This window comes from Ochotona curzoniae, unplaced genomic scaffold (assembly GCF_017591425.1).
Source record: "Ochotona curzoniae isolate NIBS_2020 unplaced genomic scaffold, NIBS_Ocur_1.0 scaffold_1037, whole genome shotgun sequence".
Lineage (NCBI taxonomy): Eukaryota > Metazoa > Chordata > Mammalia > Lagomorpha > Ochotonidae > Ochotona > Ochotona curzoniae.
In genome coordinates this window covers 29,185,146-29,199,161 of record NW_024467083.1, presented here as the reverse complement: position 1 = coordinate 29,199,161, position 14,016 = coordinate 29,185,146, and the positions used below count along the sequence as shown (strand labels likewise).

General features: G+C 40.1%; 1 protein-coding gene across 1 annotated transcript in view; it reads right to left on the bottom strand.

Moving 5' to 3' along the window:
• VPS45 (vacuolar protein sorting 45 homolog) overlaps positions 1–14,016 on the bottom strand; it is an 80,650-nt gene that overhangs the window by 44,030 nt on the left and 22,604 nt on the right. The window contains exons 11-13 of the mRNA XM_040998306.1: positions 8,957–9,115; positions 8,653–8,760; positions 6,324–6,445 (exon numbers count right to left, since the gene is read on the bottom strand). Coding sequence (XP_040854240.1) covers positions 6,324–6,445; positions 8,653–8,760; positions 8,957–9,115 — 389 coding nt within the window. The remainder of the gene's footprint in view (positions 1–6,323; positions 6,446–8,652; positions 8,761–8,956; positions 9,116–14,016) is intronic.

The following is a 14,016-nucleotide window of genomic DNA, read 5'->3' as shown; positions in this document are numbered from 1 at the left end:
GCTGTTGTGAACATCTGGTGAGTGAACCAGCACACAGAACATCTCTGTCTCTCTTTTAGATTTAAAAAAAATTAATTCTTATGTATAAAATTTCTGGAAATTATTTCTATATGCAGGTAAGTGGAAAAATAAATATTCAAAAGGCAACATTTTATCTGCTTTCTGAATCATTATACTTTATGTCTAAAATTTACATTTTTAAATTTATTTATAGATGGCAGTGTTCTTATGAGGATTTACTAAAGAAAAAAAAGGCCAATGTAAAATGATTGTTGTTTTTATGGAAACAAAGATTCCACTAAATTTGGGCAAATGTGAGAAGCACTCCCACTCTAAATTGATTGAGTCTGGGATGTGGACTCATACAGCTCCATTTTATTTTCAAATGAAAATTTTAGTTTGTTTGTTTAGTCAGGGACAAGAAAATTCAGCAGAAAAAAAAAATGGCCTGAGAAATAGGATTTGTGGGAATCCCATGTACAGAAGAAAAATCAGACCTAATTTGTGGATGTAGCCACAGTGCCAAACAGCTTAACCACTAACTTAATAGCCAAGTGCTGGAAACTTTCTCCAAGTGTTCTGGTTTGGCAAAATTATATTCTTGCCACATCCCCTTTGATACTTTCTAATATTCTGACAACAACAAAACCAAAAAGTTCGACCATAATTAGACTTACATTACCATAGAGATGACTAAGATCCATGACTCGTCTCCATGTGGCGATTGCTAACAGTGGGGCCAAGCAGATGCACAACCGAAACACTGAATAGGGTTACAAAAATGTAGGGTCTACATTTTTGGCAGCAAAAACTGAATTTATACTCTGATTTAAAATTTTCCAACTAAAATGTTGGTATGTTAACTGTTATAGATGCCTACATATCTAGAACAAATGTCTATTAGACATCTACTGCTTGTGAGGTACTATGTTAAATGTTATAAAAGCTCCAAAGATGAACAAATCATAATTCTTACTTTAATATTACAATATCTAATACATTAGTTAACAGGAAGGACAGCCATGTATATGATTAACTACTATCTAAATATCCAGAGGTAGCACCTATGAACAATTTCTTATTTATTTTCATAAATAGTTACTATACACATTTGTGTTTGTATTCACCTGTACATAATACATATGTACAGCCAAGCACACTTACTTTTATGTACATGTATATACTACCTTTATGCTGATACGGTTTTTCAAATGAAAGATATAAAATAGCATCTTTTATATCAAATATTGGAAAAAGAAAAACAGGAAGTTTCATATCCCACTGCATAAAGTATTATGCCAGGTTAAATAAGGAATTCATAGTATTGTACTCTAATATAGGAGACTGATCCACTATTAATGAACAGTTAATTTGTTCTCAGTTTTTAGTTCTGATGATGTTTTGGAGAACAAAGATGTATAATCTTTATGTACTTTTGCAATATATCCATATGGTCAACTTTTAGAATTGGGATTAAGTGAGAGACTAGGAGCAAAGATCTTCTTTGGCCCCCAGTGTAGTTTTAAAATTGTATCTCCTTGCTTCCCTCAAAATTTCCAGCATTTTAAAAGCATATAACATGAATATGAGGGCTGAGTGAGTGTTGGGCGGGGCTGGGCTGGACCACAGCACCCATCGGTTTGCAGAGGATGGAGGGCAGAACAAACTGATCAACTACCCAGTGAAGCTTGACAGCAAATATCTGGGCCAACGGAGACTTGGAGGTGGACTATGACAGCCAACGGGCCTTGGAAGAATTTTCTCATCCTTGGGGCAATGATATCAGCAGCATTTCAGAACTATTGAAACCACATGAGCAGAATCCCCAGAAAATGCTCCACAATGGGGACCTCAGGATGACACTGGGTGACAGTTCCCCATCCCTCAAGCAACGTGGCAGTTGGGAGACTGGGTGTGTTTTTTCCTCTTGTATCCCCCTCTCCCCAATATACAGGAAGCAGAAGAAAACGTGTAAACAAGGATCTCATCCACTACCCCCGATCCTCAACCCTTCCCACCTGATCAATTATGTAAAACATCACCAAAAATTTAAAAAAAATAATAACAAGCCCATAACATAATTACATTGATTCAGTCTCACTTGCTCACTTTTATCCCTGAAGGTTTTGCTTCCGGCTTAATACCCTGCTTTTCATTCCTTCTTTCGGGATGTTCAATGACTTTAATACCAATGTGGATGACCCACCTAATGTTCTCATCTCTCAGTGCAATCAACTTCTTCCAGTCGCCACAATCCACATCCATAAATGCAACCTGAACTTCATTACAAGTAGCTCCACAAATCAGTAAATCTTAAAATGAGATCTTAATCCAGGAACCACTTTATTTTCTTTGTTACTACTTATTATTAGATTTATTTATTTATGTGAAAGGCAGAATTAGAAAGAGAGAGAGATCCAGATTTGGAATCCCTGACTCGTGGCTTCAGCTTGATCCAGCCCAACTGCTAAAGTCATGCTGTAAATCGGAATAGAAGCAAACCAGTAGATGGAAGATCTCTCTCTCTCTCTTTCTGTGTGTGTGTGTGTGTGTGTGTGTGTGTGTGTGTGTGAGTCCTTCTCTGTAACTCTGCCTTTCAAATAAATATATAAATATTTTTAAAGATAAATCAATTTCGTATAAAAAAGGCCTTGAAATCCATGCACAGAGGAGTCTTCCACAAGTTTGGGGAGGGTTCAGTGTCAGGGCTAGGCTCCTGCCTGTGGTGCTGGTACCCAACATAGGCACCAGTTTTAGTCCTGACTGTTCCACTTCTGATCCAGCTCCCTGATTTTGGCCTGGGTAAGCAACAGAGGATGGCTCAAGTCCTTAGATCCCTGCATCCATGTGGGAAGCCAAGAAGAAGCTCCTGCTTCCTGGCTTTGAATTAGCTCAATTCCAGGGATTGCAGCTGCTATTTTTATTTATTTTTACTGGAAAGTCAAAGTTACAGAGAGAAGGAGAGACAGAAAGATCTTCTGTCTGCTGTTTTACTCCCCAAGTGGCCACAATGGCCGATGCTATGCCGATCCAAAGCCAGGATCCTCTTTCGGGTCTCCCATGTGGGTGCAGGGTCCCAAGGCCTTGGGCCATCCTCAACTGCTTTCCCAGGTCAAAAGCAGGGAGCTGGGTGGGAATTGGAGCAGCTGGGACAACAACTGGCACATGCAAGGCGAGGACTTTAGCCACTAGGCTACCAAACCGGGCCCAAAAATAAATAAATCTTTAAAAAAAAAACCTTATGGAGAATTGATATTATAAAATAAACTATGCATGGATTTCAAAATTTTGTCACACCAAAGTAAACTTACCTTTTCATTCAGTTTTTCATGAACTTCTAAAATTATCTTTGTATTTCTTTGCTGGAAATGTTCCATTAGATTACAAATAAACTGCTGCATTTCTTCTGTATTTTTCTGCTTCTTTTATACAAAATTTCTTAAAATGTGGTGCATACATTTGTCATTTTTATCTTACATCCTGTACTTTCCTTCCTGTGAAGCTGGGGATTGAGACCATCAGAGATCTTCACGTTGCCCACCTGCTGACTTCTTTGCTTTCTTCATCTTCTTCACTTCTCAGCAGACTGCGCATGGCTGACCACTCACCTATTGGTCTTTAGGATGCTCTGCTCTCCTAGTTTCCGTCCTACGTCTTTGCTTTCTCCTTAGTCTCCACTGCTAGCCTTCATCCTCTGCTCAATACTCAGGCTTGGGCCTGTTTCTTGTCTTTTTTCATGTTTTCTCCTTAGCTGATCTGACTGAGTTCTGTGGCTTTAAATATCACGAATATCTTGTTAACTACCTACTTAGTATGGGACGTTTCTTCCTGGTTACTTAATAGACAACTCCAGTTTAACAGCAAAATTCTACTTCCTCTCGAGTCCTGAGCATTGTCCATGATTTCTCCCTCACTCTTTCTCATCCATCTGGCCCGTTAAACAAGCCTGTACAGTCTATCCCTCTGAGTCTCGTTCAACTCTTTTCATTTCTTCTGGACTGCTGCAGCCTCATCCTCAGTAAGCTCCCTGCTTCTAGTTTTGCCTGCAGTAATCCATCTCCACAAGGTGATCTTCCAGTACTGCTCACTTCATGTCACCTACATGCCTAAAACGCTTCACTTCTCATAATATTTAAAATTCAAAAAAAATAAAACAAAAACATAAAACTTTTCTGCCAGGCCTACAAGACCCTGTGTGACCCATCTTTTCAACCACTTCTCTACTTACCTACACATTACACCCACATGGGGTTTCTTCTCTTTCTCAAACTCATTGAACGCTCTCTTTTCAAGGCCTTCGCTCTGGAGTTCCATCTAAGAGGTATTTTCTCCCCATGGCTCTTCTTTGTGACTAAAGTCTATCTTGAACACCACCTCGGAGAGGCTTTCCTCCTAAGGCAGCTTCACCACCCGGTACTTTCCTTGATGGCACTTACCACCCTCAGATTCTTTATTGGCTTGTTTGCTCTCTTCATCCCGTAAGTTCCTTGAGGCTAGGTACCTAGTCTTTTCTATCACTTCTGTATCCCCAGCATCAACAACAGTTGATATGCTGGAAGTGTTCGAGAAATACTTTTGTATAAAGGGAGGAAGCAATGGAATTATTAATTGCAGGGAACTTCAAAAATTTCGTGGAAAAATGGAACTAAAAAACACAATGTACTTTTTCCACCAACTTTTTGAACTACCTTTGTACATATTAGCTTACAGTAACAAATGCTAACAGACCACTGAAACACTGCATTTTGCTGGAAAACGCATCATTGTGAGCGCCCATTAGAAAGGAATCATACAAGCCCGGTGCGGTGGCGCAGTGGTTAAGGTCCTCGCCTTGCACGCCCAGGATCCCATATGGGCGCCGGTTCTAATCCCGGCAGCCCTGCTTCCCGTCCTGCTCCCTGCCTGTGGCCCGGGAAAGCAGTCGAAAATCGGCATAGCATCAGCCATTGTGCTCACTTGGGGAATTGAATCATCAGACGGAAGATCTTCCTCTCTGTCTCTCCTTTCTGTATAACCGCCTTTCCAATAAAAATAAAATAAATCTTTAAAAAAAAGAGAAATGAATCATACAAATTAGGAAAGTTTGTTGTGGGGCACTAATCACACACACCACATTCTTCTGGTAAACCATGGTTTTACCCTTTAAACAAGAAGTAGCTAATTTCCACATTAGTTATCCTTATATAAAGTTCATAAGCAATTTAACATTTTCAGTTTTACTGCATTAATAAGAAGGCTCAAGAATGAAGTCATGTTTTTCAAAAAGTCTCTCAGGCAAGAGACTAACTTTGAGCTGATTTTTATTCTTCCTGCTTAGCTGGCATTTCTGGACCTTGATGCCAAGGTCCTTGAATGTTTCAATTGAATGAATGTACTCTCTCCTTGTAACACAAGATGTTCTGCCTCTCAACCTTGGATTTTTTTTTTTAGAGATTTCCTACACCCCCCCCCCTTTGTATCAAATTGCAGAGATTTTTAAAAAGGTAAAAATGAGAAAAAAAAAATGTGCTTTGCAATATAAGTGACTCACCCACGTATCTCAAATTATTTTCTCCTTTCAGAGATTTAATATATTTAGAAGACATAAGACATCCCAAGCTCTTAGATGATGATTAGCTGAAAGAATACAAGCATTCTACCAATGGTAAATTATCAACAGGATTCAGTTTTATGTATTTAGGCCCTTTACAACATGTGGTCCAAAAAATACATAAGAACATAATTTTTAACTCGGTAGAATTTGTTGGCCTAAGTTTTCTGGACAAGTTCTGTTTTAGCTAAAATCAACTAATCACTGGATTAAAATGACAGCTAATTGCTTCCTTTAGTTAATACTTGAGATGAAAACCATGTTTTTTTTCCTTTGCAACAAATGGCCTTTATTAATTAGGTCTCTCAGTGTGCATGCTGGCCACATTTGGCAAAGTCCAGTCCTCATCTAAAATAGTAACAACCTGCTCTGGATGGCAACCAGACAGCAAATCTATTTTTGGCTTTAATGTTTTAAACTCCAAATGCCAGATGCCATAGAACTGAACCTTAAATGGAATAAATAAACTGCTCTGACACTAACATACGGAATTCAATGATTTAAAGACCTCCAAAACACCTGTTTGTTTATTCCAAAACAAATAATCATTTCATGCTTAGTTGGGAAATTCCTATCTGAGGTTAACATATGTAAAACCAAAATATTCTTAGAACTGAAATAAAACAGGGAAAGGAGTAGGTAGCAGAATGATACCACATTTTTAATCCCCAACATTTCTCAAAATCTCCTATCTGCTCTGTGTTTCTTGCTTTTGATATCTTTGTCATCTTACCTGTCCCTGAGTGTGCTGGGGCCGAGATAAGGATAGAGGTTTTCCTTCAGCTTTCCTTTGATAAGATGGTCCAGGGTCTCATGTAGAAAAGGCTGGTGCTGTGTGTATACATTTTCTACCCCCTAGAACAGAGGAAAATGACCCTTCCTGTCATTTGGGGGAAACTATCAATCTGATCAGAAAAAGATATACACTCAATAGTCATTTCATAGGATTGCTTCAAATAGAAATTTTAGGAGTCAGGCCCGGTGCAGTAGCCTAGCAGCTCAAGTCCTCACCTTACACATGCTGGGAGCCCATATGGGTGCTGGTTCAAATCCCAGCTACTCTGCTTCCCATCCAGCTCCCTGCTTGCGGCTTGGGAAAGCAGTTAAGGATGGCACAGAGATTTGGGACCCTGCACCCACATGGGAGACACAGAAGAGGCTCTTGGCTCCTAGCTTTGGATCAGCTCAGCTCTGGCCATTGCAGCCGCTTGGGGAAAGAATCATCGCATGGAAGATCTTCCTCTCTGTCTCTTCTCCCCTCTGTATATCTGACTTTGTAATAAACATAAATAAATCTTTAAAAAAAAAAGAAATTTTGGGAGATTTAAAAAATTATTTTAATCAATTATAAATGTTCCAAATTCATGAAAGTATCCTGCAATTTAAGTGTGGCTCTTATAAAGAAATTTTGAAAAATGGAGATGCTTAGATTCTTTCTCATGTCTTCACTGACTCTCACCCTGCTGTGAAGATGTAAAATGACAAGTAGGAAAAATACAAGGAAAGGACCATGTCGAAAAGAAGACGGGAAACACTCAGAGAGCAGAGGAATTCAGGGAAAACAGGAAGGCTAGTACATTAAAACTAATTTGGGGGTGGGGGACAGAGCAATGGCTCAACTGGCTAATTCTCCACTTCTAAGCACAGGGATCCCATATGGGTGCCAGATCATGTCCTGGCTGCTCTACTTCCCATCCAGCTTCCTACTTGTGGCCTGGGAAAAGCAGTGGAGATGGCCCAAGTCCTAGATCCTGCACCCATGTGGGAAACCCGGAACAAGCTCCCGGCTCTTGGCTTCAGATCAGCTCAGATCTTGCATTGTGGCTGCTTGGAGTGAACCAACAAATGGGAGTGAACCAACAAAAGATCTTTCTGTGTCTCCTTCTCTCTGTAATTCTGACTTTCCAATAAAAACAAATAAATCTTAAAAAAAAAAAAAACTATATATTTTTTTACTACTTCCAGCATATGGTATTTTAAAAAGATGAACATGAGGCCCGGCGCGGTGGCGCAAGTGGTTAACGTCCTCGCCTAGCACGCCCGGGATCCCATATGGGCGCCGGTTCTAATCCTGGCAGCCCCGCTTCCCATCCAGCTCCCTGCCTGTGGCCCGGGAAAGCAGTCGAGGACAGCCCAAAGCTATGGGACCCTGCACCCGCGTGAGAGACCCGGAAGAGGCTCCTGGCTTCGGATCGGCATAGCATTGGCTGTTGCGGCTCACTTGGGGAGTGAATCATCGGACGGAAGATCTTCCTCTCTGTCTCTCATCTCTGTATATCCGCCTTTCCAATAAAAAATAATAAAAATAAATCTTTAAAAAAAATAAATAAAAAGATGAACATGTTCACTTCATCTTCAGTTTCTTTTTTTTTTTTTTTAAAGATTTATTTATTTATTGGAAAGTCAGATATATAGAGGGGAGGAGAGATAGAGAGGAAGATCTTCTGTCCGATGATTCATTCCCCAAGTGAGCGCAACGGCCGATGCTATGCCGATCCAAAGCCAGGATCCAGGAAATTCTTCTGGGTCTCCCACATGGGTGCAGGGTCCCAAAGCTTTGGGCCATCCTCAACTGCTTTCCCAGGCCACAAGCAGGGAGTTGGATGGGAAGTGGAGCTGCTGGGATTAGAACCAGCACTTATATGGGATCCGGGCGCACTCAAGGTGAGGACTTGAGCCGCTAGGCCATGCTGCCGGGCCCCATCTTCAATTTCTGTCACAGAGAAACTACCTAGCAAATCTTAGATTGTAGACAAATGGAGTAAAAGAGCTGTGAAAAACGGAACCATTTGTCTTCTTACTCTTGGGTGCTTCCTGGAAAGACTTTCAATGATTTCCTGCTCATCTACTTGGTTCAATGCTCATCTCGCTCCAAAACAGATAGCACCCAAAGGGAAAAAAAAAAAAATCAGCCATCAAGAGAATATCTGCTAGAGTTCATTTAACTGATGTAGTGTAAATCAAAGCAATTCTCAAGACAGGCTGAAGTTCAGATTCATTGCTCTCAGCGGGGACAACGTCAACTGTTCTCCCTTGGGGAAGCACTGGCCAGACGTCTGTACCTTCAATCCTTTGAGAAACTGCTTGGTGATAGCCACGGCATCTTTGGGGCTGAAGAGGTCACTTCCTCTGACCCGTTTGCCACCGTACTCGACAACTGCAGACACCAGCTATTACAAAACAAACAGTCTTTTATTGCTTAGGGATCAGGAGGCTCATTTCATAAGACAACAAGGAAATGAAGATACGAGAAGACAATTAGATGTTCTTGCAAATAAAAACAGCAAGGCTGACTTATTTCTTAAAGCTCAGACTAAAAGAACAGATTTGGTCCCTTTGGTAAACCTATTATCTAAATCGGATTACCTTTCGATATTTTTCGGGAACGCCTTTATTCCTGAGGTCCATCATTAGTCCTGGCAGACTGTTGCTGCTGTGTCGCTCATAATGTAGGGCATAAAGCATCACCAGGCGGGCAGCATCCAGGTCGGTCACTTTGGGATTCTGCAGCAGCCTCTTGACGTTCTGAAGGAAGACAGAGCTGATGTTTCCTCGTTTGACTTGACAGATCTGTTACATGAGGCCATGAATCTAATAATCACTGAATGGCAATGATACATCTGAGTTCACGCACAGGATTACCTCGATGGCAATATACAGGTCACACATTTACCAACTATCTTAACTTTTCAACATTAAAAGCCTCTTGCCTGAGATAATATCTAAACACAAATATATTCCCATTGTAATGGCTCTAGGACAAAAAAATGAACTTAACAACAAAATTTCTCATTTCTTCTCTAAAAGCCTAAATTGTAATTTCCTTGCTAAAACAAGGAATATACTGTTCTCGCTGCTTTAATCAATAACCAGCACACAATCAGCTGATTTGCTTTGTTTAGTGTTAGTGACTGATTGTCGAACAGAGACAAGTTGGCAAAATCTTATGTGGCTTTGGCCTTAAAAATCTAAACATCAGAGATAACAATATGTATCGATATGATTGACAGAGTGCTGAGAATGCAACAGGTAATCTCCAGACTGACTGTGTAGGATTCAGGTGCTGATGGCAAATGGAGCCAGGCAAGATCACATCAGTGTTCATGGTGGAGACAGTCCACACAGTGCACAGCTGTGTTTATTATGAAGCAGATAAGATATTTTAATCCAAGATAACAAGCACATTTTGAGTCTCCCTAAGACGGTATGTCAAGCACTGCTGGGGAGGCACAGGTGGGTTAAGCAACAACTTTTGTCCCGAGTGGGCTCCCAGACAATGGAGAAGGGGGATGACAGTGCCAGGACCCACTGTGCTACCAAGTACTAAAATGATCAAGCACTTCAGCTCCAGGGGAGTGGTAAATATGGAAGAAGATATCAGTTTTACCCAAAAGGGAAGCTTTACCAAGGTGACAAAAATGAAAGAGAAAAGGAAGACAAGAGAAGTCTTCAGAGGTATTTCTTGCTAGAAGTACCTGGTTCTGTAGTTTCAGGAACTGCTGTAATTACTGTGAGGTTAAACTGTCTGGGGAAAGGGCAAACACAAATGAAAGGACACAACATGATTTCACTGTGTTAAAAAGCAAAATTAAAAAAAAAAAGCTACTCTCAAAAGTATTTTTACTTTTATGAAACCAGTATCTATAAGAAAAAACAGTCTCAAGCTCTTGTAAAGAAAATCTGAATACCAATAATATAGCTGGGGAGGATGGACTGACTTTATTTCTGGGTGAAAATGCCAGGGGATTTCACTGCATTAGGGTCCTAACTAGGACTGTTATTTTAATTAGGATGTGGCTAGAAAGTTATCTCGATTTTTTTTTCTAGTTAGATTTTAAGTGATCTGCTTATAACCTATTTCCCCATAATGCTTGTTTACTTTTAATGCATGATTTTGCAGAATGTGAGTTTATGGTGTTATTACAGAAACATGTATGCAAAGACAAAACAAAAATTCTGAAAGCGTAATAAGGGAGAGGGGGTAAGTTTAAAGAAAGCAATTTTTTTTAAAAAAAAAGATTTATCCTTTTTATTGGAAAGGCATATACACAAAGAGGAGAGAGACAGAAAGATCTTCCATCTGCTGGTTCACTCCCCAAATGGCTGCAATAGCCTGAGCTAAGCCAAACTGAAGCCAGGAGCTAGGAGCTTCTTTCAGATGAATCCCAAGGCCCTGGGCCATCCTCCACTGCTTTCTCAGGCCACAAGCAGGGAGCTGGAAAGGAAGTGGAGCACCTGGGACACGATCCAGTGCCCATGTAGGATCCTGACGCATGCAAGGCAAGCATTTAGCCACTAGGCTATTGTGTTAGGCCTGCAAATCTGGTTTTTAAGGAATCGGAACAGATGCCATGAAGGAGGTGACACTGGAAAAAGACCCTAAAGAATTATTAATAGTTGGAATTACTGTGGGAGACAGAAAACAGTGTTTCTGTAATAGGTCCAGGGAAATCAGAGAGGAAAATAAAGGACTGGATTAAAAGACTGGAAAGAGCCTTGGAGGGCAATGGATGGTAAAAACGAAACAACATCTAGGTAACACTCCACCACTCACAGCAGGCTTTCCCACACATCATCTCTTTAGTCCCTCACAGCAATCATGCCCAGCGACTAAAACTCTTCTGTTCGTGTCAGATAGAGATGGAGATGATATGGGGAACCTCCCACACGGGTCTCAAGTGGCAGGCTCTCAGTTCTGGTGGTACATCAGGTAAGGCTGCTGCCTGCGACACTGGCATCCCAGACAGGTGCTGCTGAGATCTTGATTTGCCTGTTCTGCTTCTGATCCAGTTCCCTGCTATTGGCCTGGGAAAAACAGCAAAAGATGGCTCAAATAATTGGGCCCCTGCCAACAACGTGGGAAACTTGGATGAAGTTCCTGGCTTTGGCCTATTTCCGCTCTGGCCATGGTGGCCATCTGGTATCCAATGAGAAATCAGCAACAGATGAAAGATCTTTCTTTCTCTTCCCCTTTCTCCATAACTCTTTCAAAATAAATAAATGAATTTTTTTAAGTGGCAAGCTCTCTAAGAAATTATGCTGTTCTGAGTTTATGTTTCACTACCATACTTAGGAGAACAAGAAGGACGACATTTATTCTCTTTAGTAGGTTCAGTTCCCATGTTCGTAGAATTTTTTTTTCCCTTTTGTGGGTAACTTGTCTGCAAAGTAATGATGAAATCCAACCTATCTAGAATATGTGTTCACAGGTTCCAGTATTTTTTACCAGAACAAGAATATTTCAGAGCACAAATTATTTATTAACTACATAGGTAAATTTTCACACACAGCTCAATAAACTTGACAAAAAGGTTTAAATCATTAGGAAATCCCACATGGGATCTCTTCTGTCACTTTCTTAACATATATTTATACATATATTATATATATTATATATGTATACACACATCCATATAATGCTTTATTTTCCTGTTCTTGCAGTCACTCTCTTTTCACCTCAACTTCAGATGTGTCTCTAAGCTTTCAAGCAAGTCTGAGAAAACAAGCAACTTTACCTCCTCAACACTGGACTGGACATGGTCACAGACTATTTGTAGCAATCAGTTTGTGCTCTTCCTACTCGCTCCCTTCTAATTACCTTCATTTAGATCTTGACCCTGGCTCTGTTTCCCAGGAAAGCATCCAGTTCCATTCTGTGAGATTTGGTTCAGGTATTTAGATCCCCTGGCTGGACTCATGTCTCTCCCTTGAGGACTCGGCCCAGATCTGACCTCTGATTACTGTGAATAGACCACTTTGCCTACTTTTGAGCCTTTAGGACCCAACTCATGGCTCAGGTCCAAGAGCTGGCTGGACTTATTTATTCCCTTCTGAAAGGAATCCTGTCGGTACAAGCTGAATTCTTTTTCCTCTTTCACTACATCAGCTCTTGGAGAAGCCTTGAACCCATGGTATCCTGTGACTTCAGTTTGGACTGCTTCCCTCATGGCTATTTGACTTTTCAACCTGACACACACAGTCATACGTTACATTGAGGTTCCAGGACATCAATCAAAGAAGAGAAAAATTTTAAAAAGAATGAGAGGTATCTAATTAAATAGCAGGTATGTGCAGCATGGTTATATTTATTGCAGATATAACTCAATTATAAAACTAATATATTTTTTTCTTTTCTTATTAAATTTCCCATAAGCCTGGTAACTATCAAGAGAGAAAGCACACTGTTACGTAGTAACAATGACCATGTAAAGAGCAAAACAGAAAACTATTGCTTACTTAAGATGATAGGATTTTAAAACCTTACAGTGAACTCCAACAGTGTAGCCCTAATCAAGGAATAGGAAAAGAACAACAAACATCTTACATTTGGAGGTCAGGCTTGTAAAAGGAACTAATATTTGCTCACAAGGTATCAGTAAGAAAACAAATTATTTTCTGATAGAGATTCTCCCCTTGTTTCTGGCTGGCCACTTTCCTGTTTTCATCTAAAAAATAAGATGAGGCATTTCAGCAAAGAAAAATGTTTATGACATATGTATACCTTTTTTAAAAAAGATTTATTTATTCTTATTTGAAAGCAAGATTTTGAAAGAGAGTCACACACAGAAAGAGAGAGATCTTTCAGAGCTGAGCTGTGCTTGATTTGAGAAGCAAGGAGCGTTTTCCCAGCCTCCCATGTGGATGCAGGAGCCCAAGGCCCTGGCCATCCTCCACTGCCCTCCCAGGCCACCAACAAAGCTGGATCATAAATGGAGCCGCCAGGATACTCACTAGTGCCCATAAGGAATGTCAATGCCAGAGGATTAGCATGCCATGCTACCATGCTGTGCCTGCCATATGTCTTTATTTGAACTATCGTAAATCACAGATGAATTTAATTATGATCAACTCCATTTTTTTGCTTTAAAAACTCAGATGGAGTTCTCAGCTCCTGGCTTTATCCTGGCCCATGTCAGGCCAGGCCTTTGTAGACCTGGCTAGTGAACTAGCAGATTAGAAACCTCTCTTTTTTCCTATCTCTCTGTCTCTCAACAAACAAAACAAAATGAAACATCCCTTCCCCTTTTTTAAAAGAAAATAGGATGTACCAGCAAATAGTGTTAACTGTCATAATGGTCACAGTTAGCAGCTGTCGGAGGTTGCAAGTACCAGGCACCATATTAAGTGTCCTGTATGTATTAGTTCATTACCCCCTCAAAACAATCTTTGACATAAGGATTTCCAAGTTTTAAAGACAAAAAGACTGAAGCTTAGAGGGCTTCAGAATCATTTTCAAAACCAAGCCATCAGAATTCCAAGCTCTTAGTCTTTACTTTACATTGCTTCTAATAGAATCCTTTTTCTCATTTTTCTAACAGATATTTACTGTATTTTTGCATTACACATTAGCAGTATGATTTGAGAGCTTTTACCCAAGGTCAAGAAAGGGATAAATAAATAAATAAATAAATAAATAAAAAAGAAAG